Source organism: Narcine bancroftii, chromosome 12 (assembly GCF_036971445.1).
Source record: "Narcine bancroftii isolate sNarBan1 chromosome 12, sNarBan1.hap1, whole genome shotgun sequence".
Lineage (NCBI taxonomy): Eukaryota > Metazoa > Chordata > Chondrichthyes > Torpediniformes > Narcinidae > Narcine > Narcine bancroftii.
The window spans coordinates 15289344-15311617 of record NC_091480.1 but is presented as its reverse complement, the minus strand read 5'-3'; the positions used below and the strand labels follow the sequence as shown (position 1 = coordinate 15311617).

The 22274-nt window shown below is 38.7% G+C and overlaps 1 protein-coding gene across 1 annotated transcript in view; it reads left to right on the top strand.

Moving 5' to 3' along the window:
- Window positions 1-22274, top strand: part of LOC138747140 (syntaxin-binding protein 4) — a 77274-nt gene that overhangs the window by 34112 nt on the left and 20888 nt on the right. Inside the window, exons 9-12 of the mRNA XM_069906109.1 lie at window positions 8265-8371; window positions 12262-12412; window positions 15168-15240; window positions 20987-21081. Of these exons, the coding sequence (XP_069762210.1) occupies window positions 8265-8371; window positions 12262-12412; window positions 15168-15240; window positions 20987-21081 (426 nt within the window). The remainder of the gene's footprint in view (window positions 1-8264; window positions 8372-12261; window positions 12413-15167; window positions 15241-20986; window positions 21082-22274) is intronic.

The following is a 22274-nucleotide window of genomic DNA, read 5'->3' as shown; positions in this document are numbered from 1 at the left end:
CTGACTGGGAAATATCATTGAAGTCAAACCTATACTTTTCATATTTTACAAGTTAGAAATAGGAGAAAAACATTTGTAATTGTGTTTGAGATCATTGGATGTTCATAAATGTCCATGTAAAGTTTGAAGTCAAGCCATGCCCACATGCATTTCCCATCTTCCCAAGGTAAATTCTGAGATTTGGTGTCACTGAGTTTAACAGCACAGAAGCAGACCCTTTGACCAAGTTGTCCACCTGAGCTAGTTTTATTTGCCTGCATATGGGCCACATCTCCTGAAACCTTTCCTATCCACGTATCTGCCTAAATGTCTCTTAAATGTCACAATTGTTGTTGCCTCTCCCACGTTCTCTGGCAGCTCCTTTCACATACCCACTACTCTCTGTGCAAAAGAGTGGCCCTTTTTCATGGTTCTCCCCTCACCTAAAATCTGTGTCCTGTAGTTTTAGACTCCTCTAAGCTGGGAAAAAAAGACAGTGACTATCACCTTTCCCTCATTATCATCTCTTTAAAATACTCCATCACATTTGCAAGACATGATTCCCCACTCAGTAGGCCATGCTGACTGTCGCTAATCTGTCTTTAGCTTTCCAAAGAAACTGATAGATCCTGTTCCTCAGAATCCACTTGGTAACTTTCCCACCACCGATATTGGGCTCGTGGGCCTGCAGTTCCCTGTCTTCTCCTTCTAGCACAGCATTAGCCACCCTCCAGTTTTTTAGTACGTCAGCCATGGCTAAAGATGAAGTAATTATCTCTACCAGGTACCTTGCAAGTTCTTCTTTGGCTTCTCTGATACACTTGATCAGGTTGGGGATTTATTTATTTTTGAGCTTTAAGACCTCGAGTACTTCATCTTTATAATATGGATATATTATAAAGAGGAATATACTGTATATACTCGTGTAATTGTCATCATGTAATAGTCAAACCGCCCCCCTTCTTTGGCCCAAAAATCATGTATTTTCAAATGATCTGTGTAAACATTTACTCTATGCCCCCATTATTGGCCCATCCGAGCTCCCGACACCCCAACTGAGGATTCTTGCCCCAGCAACCTGCCCATCCGAGCTCCAGTCGCCCCGACCACAGACTCTTTCCTCAGCCCCAGCTGTCCGCCCACCGGAGTTCCTGGCGCCCCTATTGCGGATCCATCCCTCAGCCACCTGCCCTTCCGAGCTACTGATGCCCCGACTAGAGACTCTTTCTAGGCCTCAGCCACCTCCCTATATGAGCTTTGGAAGCCCTGACTGCGGACTTACCACCCAGTCCTGGCCATCCGAGTTCTCAATGTATTGAATGATGCAAGTACTTACTGCGGTCAAAATTATGACCCGTGTAAAAGTTGATTTCCTTCCACCCCAAAAAACATTTGACCCAAAAAATTGAAAAAGAAAACAGAAAATGCCAGAAACATTCAGCATCTTTAAGAGAGAAATCATTAATATTTCAGCCCAATGACCATCAGGCCTGCTAAGCTTTTCAAGTATTTTTAGGATTTTCTCTAAAATTCCATCACCTACCATATGCCTCATTGTCCATGAGCACCTTAAGATGTGAAAAGCACAATTGATTAAATGTAAGCCTTTCCCCCTCCTCCCTCCATCAGTGATAAGAGGACATCCCCTCCACCAGGTTACTGGCTGACTGATGAAGACTGATGAAGGAGAAATGTCACTCATAAAGAGAATAAAATGTTTTTTGAGATTGAGTTATGAGAGGGTAAAAGGACAGTTATATGCCCTATGTGATCTGGCTCGTCTTGATGGAGAAGCCAAACACAATCTGCTGGAGGAACTCAGCGGATCAAGAAACATCTGTGGGAGAAATAAGAATGTTGGACAGTTTGCACTTACATCAACCATTCTTTTTCTCAGAGGAGTCACGTGATGGAGTAGTGGCCAGTCGGGAAAACCAGCCCTCTCCAGGAAAATAGGAAAAAAAGTTGGAAAAAGAAAAGCTTAACAAAAATAAAATATAAGAAATAGAAGATAAAGATTCAGAGAAGAGAAAGAAGATGACTTCCAAGAAGGAGAAAGTAAAAGCAACTGGAAAAAAAGAAGTAGAAAATTCGTCAGAGAAGATAGAAGAAGGCCTTACCTGCACGAAGGAACAGGACGCTGTGGTGGCAAGGAGTGCCCGACTCTCGAAGTCAGTACCTGCACGAAAGAATGGGACGCTGTGGTGGCGAGGAGCGCCCGATCCTCGAGGTCAGTACCTGCCCTGCGGAGTCACAACCCACCAGCCGGTGCACTACAAAAATGGCTCTCGGAGCCAAACAAAAGTGCACAAATGTGCATGCACAGTGCGCAATCAAAGGAGAAAGAGGACACCGGCGGGAGGGGGGCTCAGCAGAGGAGCGGACTGTCACAGAGCTAACAGCTGAGGGCGCTCAGCTGGAGGACGAGGAAGCCAGCAGAAGAGGGAGTGATGCAACCGACAAGGGAGAAAGACGGAAGAATAACCGACAAGAAGATCAACATCAGGAAGCACAACAGACGAGCAGCCCAGGAGGGGAGGACCAGCATCAAGAGGCCCAGCAAGAAGAGGCCCAACAAAGAGATACAAGCAGCTCATCAGGAAAAACAGAAGAGACACAGACACAAAGAAGAGAAGAAGAAGACACAAACACAGATAGACACAGAAGAAGAGGAAGAAGAAGAAGACTAAGATCTTCACAGAGAAATAGAAGGTAAAAGTGATGGACAAAGAGAAATATAAGGTAAAACTGATGAACAGAATACAGATAGTATTTTTTGAAGAACAAATGAGATCAGTAAAAGAATGGTTATCGTTAGAGTTTAATACAATTAAAAGGAAAATGAAAAGAACAGAAGATAAAATGCAAAGGTTAGAACTGGAAATGACAGAAATAGGGGAAAGAGTAGAGAATGTGGAAGAGCGGGAAACGGCTGTAGAAATGGAAGTAAACGACTTAAGAGAAAAATTGGAAGTGACAAAAAATGAGTGACACAAAGAGTTGTTAACTCAGAAAACTGATATGTTGGAAAATTATAGTAGGCAAAACAACATAAAAATAGTGGGCCTGAAGGAGGGTGAAGAAGGCACAGACATGAAGGAATTTATAAAAGAATGGATCCCGAAGGTCCTGGGAATGACAGAAATGCAGGAAGAAATGGAAATAGAAAGAGCATTAGCTCCGAAACCACAGACACATCAAAAAACAAGATCCATCTTAGTAAAATTTTTGAGATACACGACAAGAGAAAATATACTGGAACGGGCAAGGAATAAAGTTAGAGAAGATAATAAACCATTGGAATACAAGGGTCAAAAAATATTTTTTTACCCAGACATAAGTTTTGAACTCTTAAAGAGGAGGAAGGAGTTTAATACAGCGAAATCGATTCTATGGAAAAAAGGTTACAAATTCATATTAAAACATCCAGCCGTGCTTAAAATATTTATACCCGGGGAGCAAAACAGACTGTTCTTGGATCCAGAGAAAGTGCAAGAATTCGCAGAATGTTTGCAGGATAGGAGAAGAGATGAAGAGATGTAACAAGAATGAAGAACAGCATTAAAGTGTATATAAAGATGTAAAAACAATGTATATGTAAAGAACTAAAGAGGGAAAAGTGAAGGGAAGGAAGGGAGTAAGGGGGGAGAAGAGAGAGAGCTTTGTTATATGTGTTTTTTAAAAAAAAGTGTTTTCTGGAGAGGGCTGGGTAGAGGGGGAATAACCGTAACTGCAAAATAAGTTGACGCTGCGAACGAGATTGCAATCCAAATGAAAAAGGGAGTTGTGGTTGCCCGGCAAGGGATATGGGGCAACTCAGAGGGGGTGAACTTTTGGGGTCAAGGTATTAGTGGATGTGGTAACTGTAGGGATACTTTATGTTTTAAATGTGTTATTGTACATTAAGTGTAATAAGAGAAAACTAAGAGATGAAGATAGGGAAAAGGGGGATGGAGGTGGCGAAGAGGTGGAAAAGAGGTGTATGCAAGATATAAGATGGCCATGTTGAACTATATGACAATAAACATTAATGGAATACATAACCAAATTTAAAGGAAGAGACTACTAAATTTATTTGAAGAAGGAAAAATTAGATATAGCATTTGTGCAGGAAACGCATCTAACTGAAGCACAACATAAATTAAAGAGAGACTGGGTAGGACACGGAATGGCAGCATCATATAATTCAAAAGCTAGAGGTGTAGCCATACTAGTTAACAGAAATGTATCAATCAAAATAGAGGAGCCAATAATAGATCCGGCAGGGAGGTATGCAATGATAAAGTGTCAGATATACGATACACTCAGAATTTTGGAATTTGCTCAACATATATGCGCCTAACGAGGAAGATCAAAAGTTTATGCAGGATTTTTTTTGAAGATTGTAGATACACAAGGAAATATATTGATAGGAGGGGATTTTAACCTTAATTTGGACCCAATGTTGGCTAAAATTGGACAAAAGACAAGTAAAAAGAATAAAGTAGCCAAATTTATGGTTAAATCAATGCAGGAAATGAAACTTATGGATATATGGAGGAGGCAACACCCAAGAGAGTAGGCACAAAACTTACTCAAGGATTGATATAAACTGAGTATAAAGCTAGACTACTATCAGATCATTCACCCCTATTATTAGCAATAGAACTGGAGGACATCCCACCAAGAATTTACAGATGGAGGTTAAACTCCATGCTACTTAAAAGATGGGAATTTAGGGAGTCTATTGAATACCAAATTAAAACATATTTTGAAATAAACATAGGATCAGTGAAAGACAAATTTAAATTATGGGACGCAATGAAAGCCTTCATTAGAGGGCAGATAATAAGTTATGTGAATAAGATGAAAAAGGATTAAAATCGGAAAATACAGCAATTGGAAAGGGAGATAGTAAGTACAGAAAAGGAATTAGTAAAAAGGGATGATATAACAAAAAGGAGAGAATTGGTGGACAAAAAAATTAAATATGCAACATTACAAACGTACAAGATGGAGAAGAACATAATGAAAATAATGCAAAAGTATTAGGAACTGGGAGAAAAAAACACATAAAATATTAGCCTGGCAACTTAAAACAGAACAAGCTAAAAGAACGATACTGGCATCAAGGAAAAAGGACAAACAAATTACATATAATCCAACAGAGATTAATGAAAATCTTAAGGAATTTTATGAACAGTTGTATCAACTGAGAACGAGGGGAAAGATGACAAAATAGAGGAATTTTTAGCTAAAATTGAATAGCTGAAATTGCAAGAAGAGGAACAAAATAAACTAATAAAACCATTTGAAATAGAGGAAGTACAGGATATATTAAAAAAGCTGCCGAACAATAAAACGTCAGGAGAGGATGGATTCCCAATAGAATTCTATAAAACATTTAAAGAGTTATTAATTCCTCCTCTCCTGGAAGTAATGAATCAGATAGAAGAAACACCAAACTTGCCAGATTCATGTAAGTCAGCAATAATTACAGTAATACCAAAGACGGGGAAGGATCCATTAACACCAGCATCATATAGACCAATATTTCTACTTAACTCAGACTATAAGATAATAGCGAAATTATTAGCAAGCAGATTGGCCAATTGTGTACCAAAAATAGTAAAACAAGATCAAACTGGCTTTATTAAGAAAAGACGAACAGCAGACAATGTCTGCAAACTTATTAATCTAATCCACGCAGTTCAAGGAAATAAGAAACCAACAGTGGCTGTTGCTCTAGACGCAGAAAAAGCCTTTGACAGAGTAGAGTGGAATTATTTATTTAAAGTATTACAGAAGTTCAATCTACCAGAAAAATATATAAATTGGATTAAAGCATTGTATAATGGACCATTGGCGAAGGAAACAGTAAATGGATATGTATCGAGTCACTTTAAATTAAATAGGCCAACTAGACAGGGATGTCCACTATCCCCCCTCATTGTTCGTCTTAGCAATAGAATCTTTGGCTGATAAAAATAGAAAATAAAAAAGGGATAACAATAAAGGAGAAGGAGTAGAAAATCAGCTTATTTGCAGATGATATCATAGTATACCTAACAGAACCAGAGGTATCAATAAAAGAATTACATAAGAAATTGAAAGAATATGGAGAAATATCGAGGTACAAGATCAACACAAATAAAAGTGAAGTGATGCCAATGAGTAACGCAGACTATACAGAATTTAAAAAAAGAATCACCATTTAAATGGCAAGCACAAGCAATCCGATTCCTAGGGATCAGGTTAGATAATAATTTAAGCCACCTGCACAAACTAAATTATCAGCCACTAATAAAGAAATTGCAGGAAGACTTAGAACATTGGAAAGAATTACCACTAACGTTAATAGGGAGGGCAAACCGCATTAAAATGAACGTGTTCCCAAGATACAATACTTATTTCAAACGTTACCAATTCCCTTAACAGAAACATTCTTTAAGGAACTAAAGAGAATAATAAGGAAATGTTTGATAAATTAGCAGAGAGGTATAATCAAGGTGGTTTGCAATTACCAAATTTTAGAAATTATTATAGATCCGCACAATTAAGGTATTTATCAGATTTTTACCAGACTGGACTAAGATAGAACTATATAAAATAGGGGAAAAGGTACCGGAACATATATTTTATAAGTGGGATGAAAAGCTGGTGCAATATAAAAACTCACCATTACTGCATCATTTACTTAATACATGGAAGAAGATCCACTTAGAAAGGAAAAAAACGAATGATCAAATACCAAAATTACTATTGACGCAAAATCCGCTAATCCCTTTTGCAATAGATAACCTTTCCTTCAGAGAATGGGAAAGAAAAGGAATCAAAAGAATAGAAAATTGTTTTTTGGGAAATAATTTATTAACATTTGAACCGCTGAAGTACAAATATGGAATAACTCATGGTACAATGTTTGCATATCATCAATTGAAATCTTATTTAAAGGATAAATTGGGAAACAAACTGAGATTACCAGAAGGAAGCAGCTTTGAATACGTGATTACAGACACAATGATAATTAAAAAATTTATAACCAACATGTACATTAAGCTACAAGATAAGGAAAATGAAATAAACTATAAACCTAAGCAGAAGTGGGAAAAGGATCTAAACATAAAGATAAAAAATGAAGTATGGGAAAAATTATGTTCTGGAACTATGAAGAATACAATAAACACAAGGTTATGCGTGATACAGTATAATTGGTTACACAGGGTATATATTAATCCTCAAAAATTAAAAAAATGGGATTCAACATTATTGGATAGATGTTTGCGCTGTAAGAAGGAAATGGGAACAACACTACATGCAACTTGGGCATGTACGAAAGTAAATACGTTTTGGGAAGAATTAAATCAGATACTAAATAAAATTACAAAAAATAACAAACCAAAAAAACGAGAGATATTTCTTTTAAGTAACATAAGAAGTAGAGAATTAGGCCTCAAATTGGATAAAGTGCAAAAAAAATTCATTATGATGGCTTTAGTGATAGCAAAAAAATGTATAATGTCAACTTGGAAAATGGAAGAGAGCATGAGTATACAGCAATGGTACATGGAAATGAATAAATGTATTCCATTGGAAAAAATAACATATAATTTAAAGAATAAAATCACAATGTTTGAAAAAATTTGGGAACCATACATGGAACATATCAGAGAGAGCTTGCCTACGACCTCCATCCCCTAAAATGAGAATGAACATGATAAGAAGACAAAACGACTAGATTCAGTGTGTAATAAATAGATGATGCATTTTTCTTGTTTATTTTCCTTTGTGTGAAGGTTTTATGGTTTCTGTTTGATGGTTTTATTGTATTGTAAATGTTGAATATTTATGGGTTTTGGAGGGGGCTGGGTAGAGGGGAGGGAGGGAAAGGGAAAAAAAGGGGAGTAAAGACCACTGTGTAAATTCAATGAGAAATGTTTGTACATATTTTGGTTGATATGGATCATAGAGTGAAAAATAAAAAAATATTTTAATAAAACCATTCTTTTTCTCCGACGGATGCTGCCAGTTCCTCTGGCAGATTGAGTTTGGCTTCAGATTTTAGCATCTACAGCCACCTGTGCATGCCCACTCTTGATGCAGATGCTGGTTGTAGGCATTCATGACATTTTACAATGTCGATTTGAAAAGACAAAATCAACCAGGAGTCAGTAACACATTGAAAGATTGTTACACTTTGGAAAGTTGTGGTGTATTAATCCTGCTGGGCAAAATACTAAATCTTCAGGCCATAAAACCACTTCTCCCCGTTTGATTTCTAAATGGTTTCTTGTAAATTATGCAAGGATGGACAACTTCGTCCAGGAGACCAGCTGGTTGCAATCAATAAAAAGTCACTGATCGGAGTGACACATGAAGAAGCCAAAAGCATCCTCAAGAAAATAAAGCTGACGTAAGTGGGCAATTTTACATATCCTGTGTCCATCTTGATTCAGTGGAAGGAATTCTTATCTGAGTCCAGTTGTGATTCAAAATCAGCTCCAGATACAGGAGCAGGTAATTGGGACTGCTATTTATATGCAATAATGTCAGAGTAATGTACTGTCAGTAATTTTTTTTCCTCTGGCTCAGTTATTAATCATTCCCTGGATACATTTTTTTTAAAAAGTCAAAGTCAATATTTGTCTACCAGCCAAATACTAAGCATTTTCTGGGCTTATTTCATTGATCATCGCTACTTGCAGAATTTCCTTCAGTTTATATTTCATTTATTTATATTAGGAGAGGCATAGTGGTTCGTGCTTTGCTTTGACAACACCAGCAACCAGGGTTCGAATCCAGCTTTGTCTGTAAGGAGCTTGTACACTCTCCCAGTGATTGCGTGGATCCCTCCAGGTGCTCCAGTTTCCTCCCACCATTCAAAGCATATGGGGGAGGTAGGTCAGTTGGGTGTAATTTGGCGGCAGGGGGCCATGGGATGAAAGGGCCTGTTACCATGTATGTCTAAATTAAATATTTAAAAATCAAATGTTTCATTGCCTGTAAAGTTTTTTTTATCATCACTGCAACTATTTATTTAAACATAGACACATCAGTTTTTATAAGATTACAAATACAAACAAATATACAGTAATAAGGAATCCTGACACTAATAATGCAATATTAACACTTTGATATAACAACCTCAACTTAAAAGCACAAATCACAGACACCACTCAACTGGCCATTCATCTAAACTCACATGGTTTTTTTAAAAATGTATATTTGAAAAATACACTTGGCAATAAATACTGTCCACACTTACACCTAGAACTGACATTATGACAAATACCAGCTTTACAATCACGAGATATCAGTTCAGCTCAGATTCACAATATTTTATGCACAAATAATAAACAGTAGTTTATTATTTAATTAACAGTAGTTAATTCCATGCTTGTTATATTTTTCATAATGCTCTTTCCTTAGTTTGTTATTTTTTAGAAAATACCTCAAATCAAGTATTAGGATATCAAGTGGAGTGGTGATATATTGCCTGTAAAGTATTTTGAGACACATTGGGTCTGAATATGTAATTCCAGCTATAGTACATTTTATTGACTGAATTAAAGAAACTGAGAAATGAAAATGAGTGGGCTGTGAACAATACACAAATTTCCTTTTAAATTTGGGCTATTTCAGTTCCTGATCCTCTTGGCTTATCAATTATCTCAATCTTTGCTCAATGCATCTTTAAACCATTACGTGAATAAAAACTATAAAGCTTTAAGGTTTAAAATTAACAACTGACAACTATTACATGCTATATCTAGAAGAGAGTTCCAAAATACCCTTGTGTGTGGCAATGTTTTCCAGCGCCACTCTTCAAAACCCTTGCTTTAAGTTCTTGGGTCATGATGACCTAACTGCCTGCCCACTGCTACCTCTGATATCATGAAATCTTCGATTCTTTTAGATTTTGGATTCCAGGAACTACAACCCCAGTTTCTGTAACTTTTTTTCTTGTAATTTTACTCTCAGAACACTGTTGTTTGACTGTGGTTTACAACCAATGTGGTCTAACCATGAGTTAGCTAGCTCCAGCACACTGTCTACCTCACGGTATGAGGTTCCCCTGGATATAAAGATTAGCACTCATAGAACAATATAACACAGTACAGGCTCTTCGGCCCTTGATGCTGTGCTATATTTCTTCCTAAAAAAAAGTACTAAACCCTCCCTACCCCATAACCCTCTATTTTTCTTTCATCCATGTATCTAAGAGTTTCTTAAATGCCCCCAATGTTTCAGTCTCCACCACCATCCCTGGCAATGTATTCCAGGCACCCACAAACACCTGTGTAAAAAAAAAATTACCCCTGATGTCTCCCCTAAATTTTTCTCCCTCCACTTTGTTACACATGTCCTCTGGTGTTTGCTGATCTTGCCCTGGGAACCAAGCACTGGCTGTCCACCCTATCTATACCTCTCATAATCTTGTAGACCTCTATCAAGTCTCCTCTCATCCTTCTATGCTCCAAAGAGAACATTCCGAGCTCTGCTAACCTTTCCTCCTAAGACTTGTTTTCTAATCCGGACAACATCCTGGTAAATCTGAGAACTGAACACAATACTCTGGTCTTACTAGAGATCTGTAGAGTTACCACATGACTTGTCTACTCCTGAATTCAATCCTCCTATTAATAAATCCCAGCATCCCAAAGGCCTTCTTAACTATCCTATAAACCTTGAGGGATGTATGGATTTGGAACCCCAAGGTCCCTCTGTTCATCCACACTCTTAAATAACTGACCATTAACCCAGTACTCAGCCTTCTGGTTTCTCCGTCCAAATGCAACACCTCACACTTATCTGAATTGAACTCCATCTGCCATTTTTCTGCCCAACTCTGCATCTTGTCTATTTGTAACCTTTGAGAATCTTCATCCATAACTCCTCCAACCTTTGTGTCATCCACAAACTTACTGACCTATCCTCTGCCTCTTCATCCAAGTCATTTATAAAAATCACAAATGATCTGGTGATAAAGTCAACTTGGCTTTAGCAATAAATTTGGTGTGCACAGTTGAAGGCCCACAACATTTGTGGTCATTCGCCACATGTGGGGCAGAATCACAAACAGCAATGAAGACACGAACAGGAGGGAAATAGATCAGCTCGTTGAGTGGTATCACGCCAACAACCTTGCGCTCAATGTTAGCAAAATCAAGATGATTGTGGACTTCAGGAGGAAGTCAGGAGAACACGAACCAGTCCTCATTGAAGGCTCAGTAGTGGAGAGGGTCAAAAACTTCAAATTCCTGGGTGTCAACATCTCCAAGGATCTGCCCTGGAGCCTCCATGTCGAGTCAATCACAAAGAAGGCTTGCCAGCAGCTATAATTTGTGATGTGTTTAAGGAGATTCAGTGTGTCACCAAAGAATCTTGACCATGGAGAGCATTCTGGCTGGTTGCATCACTCTCTGGTATGGAGGTGCCAATGTTCAGGATAAGAAAAAAACCCAGAGAGTTGTTAACTCGGCCTGCGACATCACTGGCACCAATCTTCAATCCATCTACAAAAGGTGGTTTCTTAAGAAAGCAACCTCTATCCTCAAGGACACCCACCACCCAGGCCATACCCTCTTTTCTCTGCTACCATTGGAAAAAGGTACAGGAGGCTGAAGTAAAATGTGGTCTACAACGTTATCAAGGTTTATGCCATTCAGAGATATGGAATGGAGGTCAATCCACAGGACCATGAGCAGCAGAGATGATTACCGGAGTCTTCCCCCCCCCCACCCCCAACCTATCAACATGATCTACAGGGATCATTGCCTGAAGAGGGCATGCAAAATCCTTGAGGATCCCTTCCACTCTGCACACAGCATCTTTCAGCTGCTCGCATCAGGAAAGAGATACAGGAGTCTCAGAGCCAGCACCACCAGGCTGAGGAACAGCTTCTTCCCATGGGCAGTGATAATGAACAACCACAGGATCTGCTCACATTAACCATCCGAGACTCTCCTATTCACAAAAAAATATTTATTTATTTGTGTATATGAACCTTTATCCTGAATATGTATTGTTTGTCTTTTGTGTGTTATGACTGGTTGCGTGCCTGCGTAGTTTTCACCGAGGACTAGAGAACTCAGTTTCGTGCGGTTGTACTTGTGCAATCGGGTGACAATAAATTTGACTCGACTCGAAAAAGTTTACGCTTAAACACGTGCAAACCCATTGAATAAGTCTGTGATTTGTTAAGCTGCATAATGATGTGGGTTTGAAACAAAGTTGCTTAGGATCCATTCAGTAATATCCCCAACTATTTTGTAATTGTGCATTTTTATAATTTGTGTAAAGGAATGAAGGAACCATATCGGTTGCCTTTTTACCAGGCAAAGAACTTGTACATCGTCATTCCTCAGTGCACAATGTGGATCACTCAGCTCAGAAGAATACAGGAAATGGCTTCAGTTCTTGTCGACTGAAGGTTCATGTGAGAACGCCGAAGGTTAGTGAAAATAATATTACATTTGATCAGAGGGCAGTTACAGAGTGTAAATCAAGCACCTGTGTTTGGTTTCCATGTGAGCTGCAGCCCTGATTACTCCCTTTTCCTGCAGTCACCTCTCTACCTGTGGCTTCACTGGTAAGCCCCTTCTGAGACATGATGACAACAGTTTTATGCCAGAGGCTCGAGCACAAAATGAGGTGCTGTCTTACAGATGGCATACTCGCATTCTATTAGTCTGCTTGGGTTCATGTAGAAAATTGAACATTTCCTTTCCAATGAAGGGAAGTGAGTATTCTGTCCAGTATTCTGGGAAATATTTATCATTGAATTGAGTCCTAAAAGGAGTTTATGTCATTGTTGCTGTGGGATCTTGCTGTGGACCATCGGCTGTTCTGCTTTTGGCACTAAATCAGGGGCTACACTGTGAGATGAATCACTAAGTTTGCAGTTATATTAGGAAGCAGTGTAATCTCTGGATAGTTTGATAGATAGTCAATGACCAGTAAGTAATTATTTCCATCTTGTGGAACAGATCAGTCCCAGCTTTGGTTCTGCTGGTAATTCAGTTATTATCATGGGTTCCTTTGTCTACTTTGCATGGTGTTTCAAACAGTTCTCACAGCTGGAAACCATCTGTCAAGTCAGCATTTATCCTTGATCAATAAACAGTAGTTCTGGCCCTCCTCTTGCATTTTTCTCATTCCAAGGTGCCCTTGATGCCCCCTTTTCAGCATCTCATCACAGTGATTGAGAAATAATAATTCTGCTCTGTTCACACTTGGCTGCTCAATTTTCCTGCACTACCATGTCAATGAAAAGTGTATCACAGAGGGCAGTTTCTTCTACAGTGTGTACAGTGTACACACTTTCACTTCTATCTTGTTTCCCTTTGAAAAAACTTGCTTTGAATAATGATTCTGCCTTTTGCACTTATTACAGATTTTCCATAGGTGGGGTATTGCTTTGGTGCATGTTGAGTGCCACCTGATTGGCACTTGAATGTCTCTCCATCTTTTTAATGTTTCCTATATCTTGTTTTTTGTTTGTGTGTGGACGCAGATGGTGGCTATGGCTATACCTTTGTTTTCACTGGCTTTTGCACTCTCACCGAACTTTTTCGAGTGCTGCAGAGCTAATTCACTCGTGTGGCAATATCTTCACAGTTCCAGCTAAGGTAAGCTGCGTCTCTCGCAGCAACATCTCTTTCAGTTTCTTATCAATAATCCCTAAAATAATTCGATTATGGATCATTGAATTTTGCAGTGATCCAAAATTGCATGTTCTTGCTTTTAATTTCAAGTCCATTGAAAAAGTATCAAAGCTCTCTCCTTGTAGCTGAGTTCACGAACAAAACATGTAGCTCTCAAATGTTTCATTTTTCTATGGTGAACAGTGTTCATCAAACATCTCGATAATCTTGTCAAACCTGCCTTGGTCAGCTGCCTCGGCAAAAAAAAATGTGTTGAAAACCTCTTGTGTTTGAAGTCCTGCCACGCTAAGTAGCAGTGCAATCTTCCATGTATCATGTTTGCTATTGAGTCCACTGTCTTCAGGTACACAGCACTCATGGTCAACATTTCCAGTCCAATTTACAGCATCAGGAATCATTACACTCTCCATATGCCTGCTGATAACAATTGATACATACATGGAACACTCCTGGTATTTCTTCCACTCCTGGTATCATGCACACTCTTGGTGCCATGTGATGTTTCTTTTATTGTAATAAAGAAACTTGGGTTCTTTTCAAAACAACTATACTTTATTAGCTATAGAACTCATTCACGACCATCTGGAGACATCCATCTTGAATCCAACCGAGCTCCCAACAAACTAATCTTTGACTCCTTCTAGTGGTCAGGAGGATAACCAGGATAAAGAGCCAGTTGATGCCGCTCGCTGCTGGGCCGCCCCTCCCAGGGTGTGTCCCTATCCCTGCCTAGTAAGAGTTTATTGGTATAGGGTATATTGGAAAGGCTTTATCTGTAAACTTGAGAAAGGTGTTAATTATGACAGTGGCACAGTTAGCATAGTGGCTAGCTCAACACTGTTACAACGCCAAAGATCAGAGTTCAAATTTAAATTTTGTATATCACGGGAATGACTTGATTAAAGTGAACTTTACATAATTAATGACTGCAATACTGATATTTTTAAATTACTTCATATTTTGCACTGTCTTTTGTCTTTTAAATGGTGTATTCTTAATGCAAGTGTATGAGTTCAGCAGTGTAAGAGTGAGTCTCAGTCAACCAGGGCATCCGTGATCCCCGAAGGTGCCAGATAAAGAGGATTTTACTGTACATAAATATACAGAATTTGTCAACGATTGCTTGCCACATAGCCCAGTGCCCCCACCAATGAGAGAAAGAGAAGCTTGAGAGAGTCCCTTCAGAGACATCAAGTGTCTGTGGATTTACCTCCTGCACTCCCACAACCCGTGCCTCCTACTCATTCCAGCAGTGAATTCGAGCTCCCAGTTCCAAACCTCCAACACAATTCAGGAGGCTGCCCTTCAGCTCACCATTGCCACACTCACAAACGATTGACGTTCTGGTTTCTTAGCTTCAGGTTTAATGGGATTCAGCCGTCATTAAAAATTTTCTAACATTATTGTGATTAAATCATCACAGTTCTGCTTTTTTTTTGGAAATTTGAAACAGATTTTTGACCCTTTATTGCTTAATTCACTTTAATAAGTTTCTGTGGTAGTATTATAAGCACTAATTGTTATGTGCATTTATTTCTGCAGTCTCAACTGGAAGACCATTGTCTACTGCCTTCTGGGTCACCAGACATTTGCCCACCAGAACTCACTGCCTCAGGTACCTAACCATGAAGGAGCAGCATAAAGGAGAAATCTCCTGAACCATTTCATTTAGAAAAGTGTTAACCAAGCCATGGACATCTTCTCCAGTTCATTCTCACTTCCCCTTCATTCTACTTGGATTACATCAGATGATGTCATTAGCCATCCTTGTCCAAATCAAAATATATTCAGTGGAGAAAATTAAAAAGGGTCTAAAACACAAAAATCTGCAGATGCAGTGATTGAAGTAAAAACACAAAGTTGGAGAAACTCAGCAGGTCAAACAATGTACTCTATACAACAAAGAAAAAGATACATAGCAAACATTTTGGGCTTGAGTCCTTCATCAGGTATGAACAAAATGTAGGCAGGAGTCTACATGAGAGAGGGGTGGAAGGGCAGGGGCAGGGAGATGAGCACAGTCCCACAGGTAGGAGGTAATAGGTGAATAAGGGTGGGAGGACACAGCAAACAGGGGGAGGGGAGATGGCTCTTTGAATGAAGAAGGAGGAGAGGGTGGAGAGCTAGAGGAAACCAGAGAGAGGGAGAGAGAAGAGAAGGAGAATGGGGAATGGTCTAGCAGAGATCAGAGGTGATGTTAATGACATCTGGTTGGAGAGTGCCCAGATGGAGTATTAGGGTATTCAATTTACAGGTGGCCTTGGTTTGATAGTGCATGAGGCCATGGACAGACATGTCGGCACAGGAATGGGGTGTAGATTTGAAATGGTTGGCCTCTGGGAGATTCTTGTCACTGATGCAGACCCAAGGTGCTCAGCAAAGCGATCTCCCAGCCTGCGTCCAGTCTCTCTGATGTAGAGAAGGCTACAATGGGAGCACCAGATGCAGTAGACGGCTCCTACAGATTCACAAGTGTTATTACATTATAAAGGATCTCTTGGTTTTCTGAATGAATGGATAGTGTGGTGAGTCTTTCCAGTTCCGTTTTGTGTTTGATCTTGTCAAAAGGGCACGGTAGCAGTTAGCACAATGCTATTACAGTGCCAGCAATCGGGGTTCAAATCTGGAGTTATCTATAAGGAGTTTGTACATTCTCCCCATGACCCGTGTGGGTTTTCCCCACCTTCCCAAATAGATAATTGGGTGTAATTTGGCAGCATTGGTGTCAATAGCCAGAATCGGCTTCTTCCTTGTTGTAAATTTTTTTTTAAAAAGACCTGAAGTTTTGACTGACCATTTTTCTCTGTGAATGCTGAATCCCTCCAGCATCTCATTATTTGTCTAGAGACTCCAATACCTTCTCGTAAAAGTCTGAAAATCTGGACGACTCAAGGATTGGGTAGGTCCGGATTTTTTTTGATTCTCGAGTAGAACTTTCAAAATTCAAATTGAATTCAAAATGAAGAAGAGAAGGACAGGTACATTTTGATAAGTTTATTCATTAGCAAATGTAGCAGTTTTAAAGTAAGGTGGCCGTTTGTTGCCACTGTGCACCTGTGGCACTTACACATGCACACACGCACACAAAAGCCCGCTGAATTTAAAATGTTTGTGGGTTTTTGGACCTACTATATGTTCCTGCTCTCCGCGATGGGTGTTGGAGTGGATCCAATACCACTCTCCAGGCAAAAACAGGGTATTTAGACTGCCAAAAAGGACTAGGAGATGGCTCAGTTTTAACGTACAATGACACGATAATCAAATTTTAAATTTAAATTTAGACATCCAGCCATTTCAGCCTACGAGTCCATGCCGCCTAATTTGCACCCCATTAACCTACACTCCTGGTACGTTTTTTGAACAGTGGGAGAAAACCGGAGCCCCCAAAGAAAACCCACGCAGGCACAGAGAGAACTTACAAACTCCTGTCAGACAGCACAGGATTCAAACCCCGGTCTGTTCCAAATCACTGGCACTGTAAAGGCAATGTGCTAACCATCCTGCCCCTTGTTTACATAAATTAGTGCAAACTTGGTTCAAATTATTTGATTCAATTCCATTCAATCCCATTTCTGAGTTTAAATCCACCTCTTTCTGTTTCTACACCATTTTGTTCCTATCTCCAACATATGGATAAATAGTCATAGAATTTTCCAATGTTAAAACAAAAAAATCTAGATGCTGGGATCAAGTGAAATATAAGAAAGCATTGGAAAAACTCAGCAGGCCATGCAGCTTGCTGAATGACCACTGAACTTCTCCAGCACATTCATATATTGCATTTACTAATGTATAATTATTTTTCAAATTTGACCTGTCCTTTTACATGAGAAATATAGAAACATAGTAAATTTAGAGCAGTTGTTAGCTCCACCATTCAACCTGATTATGGCTAATCCTCTAACTCAGTTCTATGTTCCCATCCTCTCTCCCCAGTTCTCTTGATATCTAGTTCCCTCTTAAAAAGAGTCTGATGCTTGGGCTTTCCTGCGTTCTGTAGCAAGGAATTCCATGACACCATCCTCTTCCTGAGCACAGAAAACCCCCTGATATCCGGCACCTAAGGTAGATGCCGGATTAAGTGAAATTTCCAGTTGCTTGAGATTGGTTGTGGCATGACTGGAGGACGAATGGCGAGGCGTGCCAACTTTAAATCCGTATTTTTTACATATTTATTTTTGTCAATTTTTTTTGCCGGTTGCTTGAACCTGCCATTTACTAGAATTCCAGATAACAGGGATTTTACTGTACCTGAACCCTTATATAGAGAATTTGACCCATGCTTCTAGAAAACCCCAAATTGAGAAAACTTACCTCCTGCATCCAGCCTGCTGAGTCTTGTTCAAACCTTGTGAGCATAGGCAAAGTGGACCCATTCTCTCTTTATTTGGCAGTCACACACCGTCCCAGGAATCAGCCTGATGAACCTTAAATTGTTGTCCTGTTTTCCCAACCATTTGATTTTGAAATGGTTAAAAATAATTAAGCTGTACTGAATGTAAGATGTAACTGGAATTGGCTTTCGGGGTAGTGATTGAAGCAGATACATTTAAGAGACTTGTATGCTGTGCTAGACATTTCATTTACATTGAAGACACCAGGCTCCCAAAACACCACTCTATTCCAAGCTCTATAATGGGAGGAACTTATCAAAGACAGAGAAAATGATTCAACAATGTTCTCAAACCTTTCTTGAGGAAGTGCAACATCTCACAGACTCCTGGGAATCTGGTCCATTGCCACACGAGAGCTTTCAGGGTGGCACTGCGAATCCTGAGCTCCTACATTGTGATCGAAGACAGATGTTCTGTGTAAGTGGCAGAAAGAGTGTACCACCTCACAACTCAGCCACCTCTCTGGTGTAGTCAGCTGCCTATCCTATCAAAAACAAATAAGAACAAATATTTAACATAACCTCATGCTTAAAAATAGTAAATATGTAATTATATTATTTTAAAGAAACGTGAATCACCAATCACCATACCCATTTTTCTCCTTTCGAATGAACAGATGTGTCACCTATGTCCTTTATCCAATCTGACATCAGTTTTAAGAGAGGAGTAAAACACAAGAGTGTGCAGACATCATGAATGAAGTAAAAGCACAATGCTGGAAAAACTCTGTAGGTCAAACAGTGTACTTTATATAGCAAAGATAAAGAGACATAACCATTTCGGTCTTCATTGATGTATGAGCAAAATGGCTCAATCTTGAAACATTGGTTATGTCTCTTCATCTTTGCTATAGAAAGTACATTGATTGCGTTGATGTGTTTCTACTGACTTCAGCTTTCCTAGACAGTTCTTTGCAAGTGCTGGGGAGTTCCTGCAGATTCACACTTCACTATCAATGTCCAAGAGGAGCAGCTGTAAACTCACTGGTGAAGGACAGGCAATCTGTTGACTGATCAGTGGGATTGAGATTACAGCCTTATGAGTACCTCTCTTGACCATTAGTCTGAGCTGATCCAGGTCTCAAACCAGGAGAGTCTGAGAGTGTAGCAAATTTACAAAAGCAAAGGACAATGAATTAAAAAAAAATTATTTAAAAGTTTTCCATACATGTAATCATATCTGATACAAAATATATAGAGATGAAAAATCAATATAAATTTCATAATGGATATAAACTCAACCCCCGCAAATAAACCCTAATAGCAAAAGAAAAGAAAAAGAAGAATAAAGAAAGAAGTGGCATAGAAATAGAATAAAGAGAATAGAAACCTGAATGCCAGAGGAACCCTCTCACCGCACAGCATTTTATATCTTTTAATCCATCTAAAGAAGGTCAAAGCTTAAGGAGATGATTTATAAATTAATTTCCTCAATTTGTAGATACAGGTGCCGAATTTTCAATACATTATACTTATTGCTCAAAGGAATTCAGCAATGCATCTCTGCATTCCACCGTTCCAAACCCAAGTGCGTATCTGATTTCCTTGTTACTGTCTGTTACATTTTCTTGCTACTGGTAAAGCAATCTTTAAAAACTCTTTATATGTATATATTTTCAATTTGGGCCTTATCCCTTCAATATTACCTAATAAAAATAAAATTGGATTTTGTGGGAATTTAATTCCTATAATTCATTCTAAGTAACTCGCCAAGTTTGACCAAAAAGGTTTCACTTTGAGACAAGACTGAGTTGAATGTAAGAAAGTGCCTATCTCCTGACCACATCTAAAACATTGATCTGATAAATCCAACTTCAATTTATTTAACTTTTGTGGTGTAAGGTATAATTGGTGTAAAAAAATCATATTGAACCCATCTATATCTAACACATAGTATTTGTCATACTATCCCAGCACAAATCTGACCAATTTGATTCATCAATATTAGTATTTAGATCTGTCTCCCACTATTATCTGGAACTATGTATCCCCAGTTTAAAAGTCCCCTTCTCCAAGAAAGTGTACATAGCTGAGGTAAATTTCTTAATGTACCTACTACGTATCAACATTTCTATTTCACATTTCCGTTACAGCATTGTAGGACCCAATTTATCTCTTAAATAAGCCTGCATTTGATAATAACAAAAGAATATTATTTTGTGTCCCATATTTATTTTTTATTTGTTCAAATGACATTAAATTCCTTCCTTTGTAACAATCTTCTACATATCTAAAACCTTTCCAAGACCAAATATTTAAAAATTGATTATCCATTGAAAATGGAATAAGTTGATTTTGAATAAAGATATTTTAGGTAGGGGAGTGCTCCTCATTCCAATTTCGATACTTGCCTTATTCCAATGTTAATCAAATGTTTCAACAAGGATGCTTCCCTCTCCACAGATAATAATTTTGATTCCTCTCTCCTATTTTATCAATTTCTATTTTAACCCATTCTTCCTCATCAAAGAAGGCGATAAAAAAAACTCAGTTGAGCTGCCTTATAATAATTTTTGAAATTTGGTAATTGTAAACCTCCATCTTACCATTCCAAAGAAAATTTCTAATGTATTTATTTAATTCTTGAAAAAAAAACATTTGTGGTATCATTATTGGTAATGTTTGAAATAAATATTGTACTTTAAGAAATATATTCATTTTGACAGATAACCCTACCCAATAATGTTATTGCCAATATTTTTCACTTATTCAAATCCTCACCAATTTTCTTAAGTTAAGGTGCATAATTCAATTTATATACATTCTTTAAATTATTGTCTACTTTTATGCCTAAATATTTTTTTTCCATTCACCAGCCATTTAAATTGAGTATCTTAACGACACTGAGTATAATCCCCTATAGTAAGGGGCATAATTTCACCTTTTTCCCAATTTACTTTATAACCAAAGTACTATGAAGATGACAAAAATTAACTGGTGCCATTCCCTTGGATTCCTTCACTTACAGCTGCCAAAACATCCATTCCAAAAGAAGTTCCCAGCAGCAAAGTGAAAGTCTGCCTGGACCCTCACGTACGGTTAAAAGTGGATAAGCTCCAGTTGGTAAGCATCCTCTCTGTCTCTGTCTCTGTCTCTCTCTCTCTTATTTCTCTCATTTCTCTCTCTTCCCATTTATCCTTTGAAATGCAATCAGCAAACTGTTCACAGTCAAAGATTCAAGAGGAACACGATTACATTTTTACCCAATTGCTTCCGGGTAGTAAAATCAGGCAATAAAACACATCGCAGCAACTGGGTAGGCAGCTGAAGTCTGTCAAACAATATTTTCACATTGGGCCAATGACTGCTGTGTTCGGTGCCCAATCAACAAAATGAGTGGCCCACCAGGACTACCAAACAACCCATCCATGCTCTGCACCACTTCTTCATTCAGTCCGCCAGTGCAATACCTGAGGGTCATGTGGTGCAAAGGCTCGTGGGCTGGGGGAGTGTGAGGGGGTAGGATTGGTCACCAGTGGCTTAGAAATTAAAGATTGTTAGTCAGGGTTGCTTTCTATGGAGTTGGGTCAGGTCAGCAAAGCTTTGGGGGCAAGAATTGCTATGTTAATGAGAGCAGGCTTGTGAATGGTGCAGGGGGCACAGTGGGGCATAGTTAAGGGCCAAAGTAAAACCCTCAGTATCGGGGATGGTAGATGGCAGATAAGTGTATTTTCTGGTTGCTTGAGACTTACTCTCATAATGCCTAGCTAATAACTAACAAACAGTTTAAAAGGCAAAATTAATATACTCCACTTACACCGAACAAACTTCCCATGCATGAATACCTTAAAGAATTTTACTTTATTTTCAGTCACATTCTTTGAAAAAATTTAATCATTACATCTGCAGGTCCCCCCTAAAAGACAAACCATCATATTATAGATAATTAACCTTCCCCCCCACCCCCCCCCCCCCCAAGTTTACAGATAAAGCCTCTGGCTGGGGCAACTCTTACTAAGCAAGGATAAGAAGACACTTTAAGAGAATCACCTCAATGGCGAGGGGTATTCACTAGCTCTTCACCCTGGATGACGCCATTGCTGTATCAAATACCTGTTACAAGCAAAGCATGACCAAGGCACTCCCCTGGCTGAATATTTGGCTGAATTATTGTTACTTCAGAGAACATTTATTTTTACAATTTTAATTTTTTTTTTTACCTCTTATTTTATTATTTATTTTAATTTTTTTTAATTTATTTTCCTCGATTTTTTTTGCCAGTTACTGGAAGCTACCATTTGCTTGAATTCCAGATG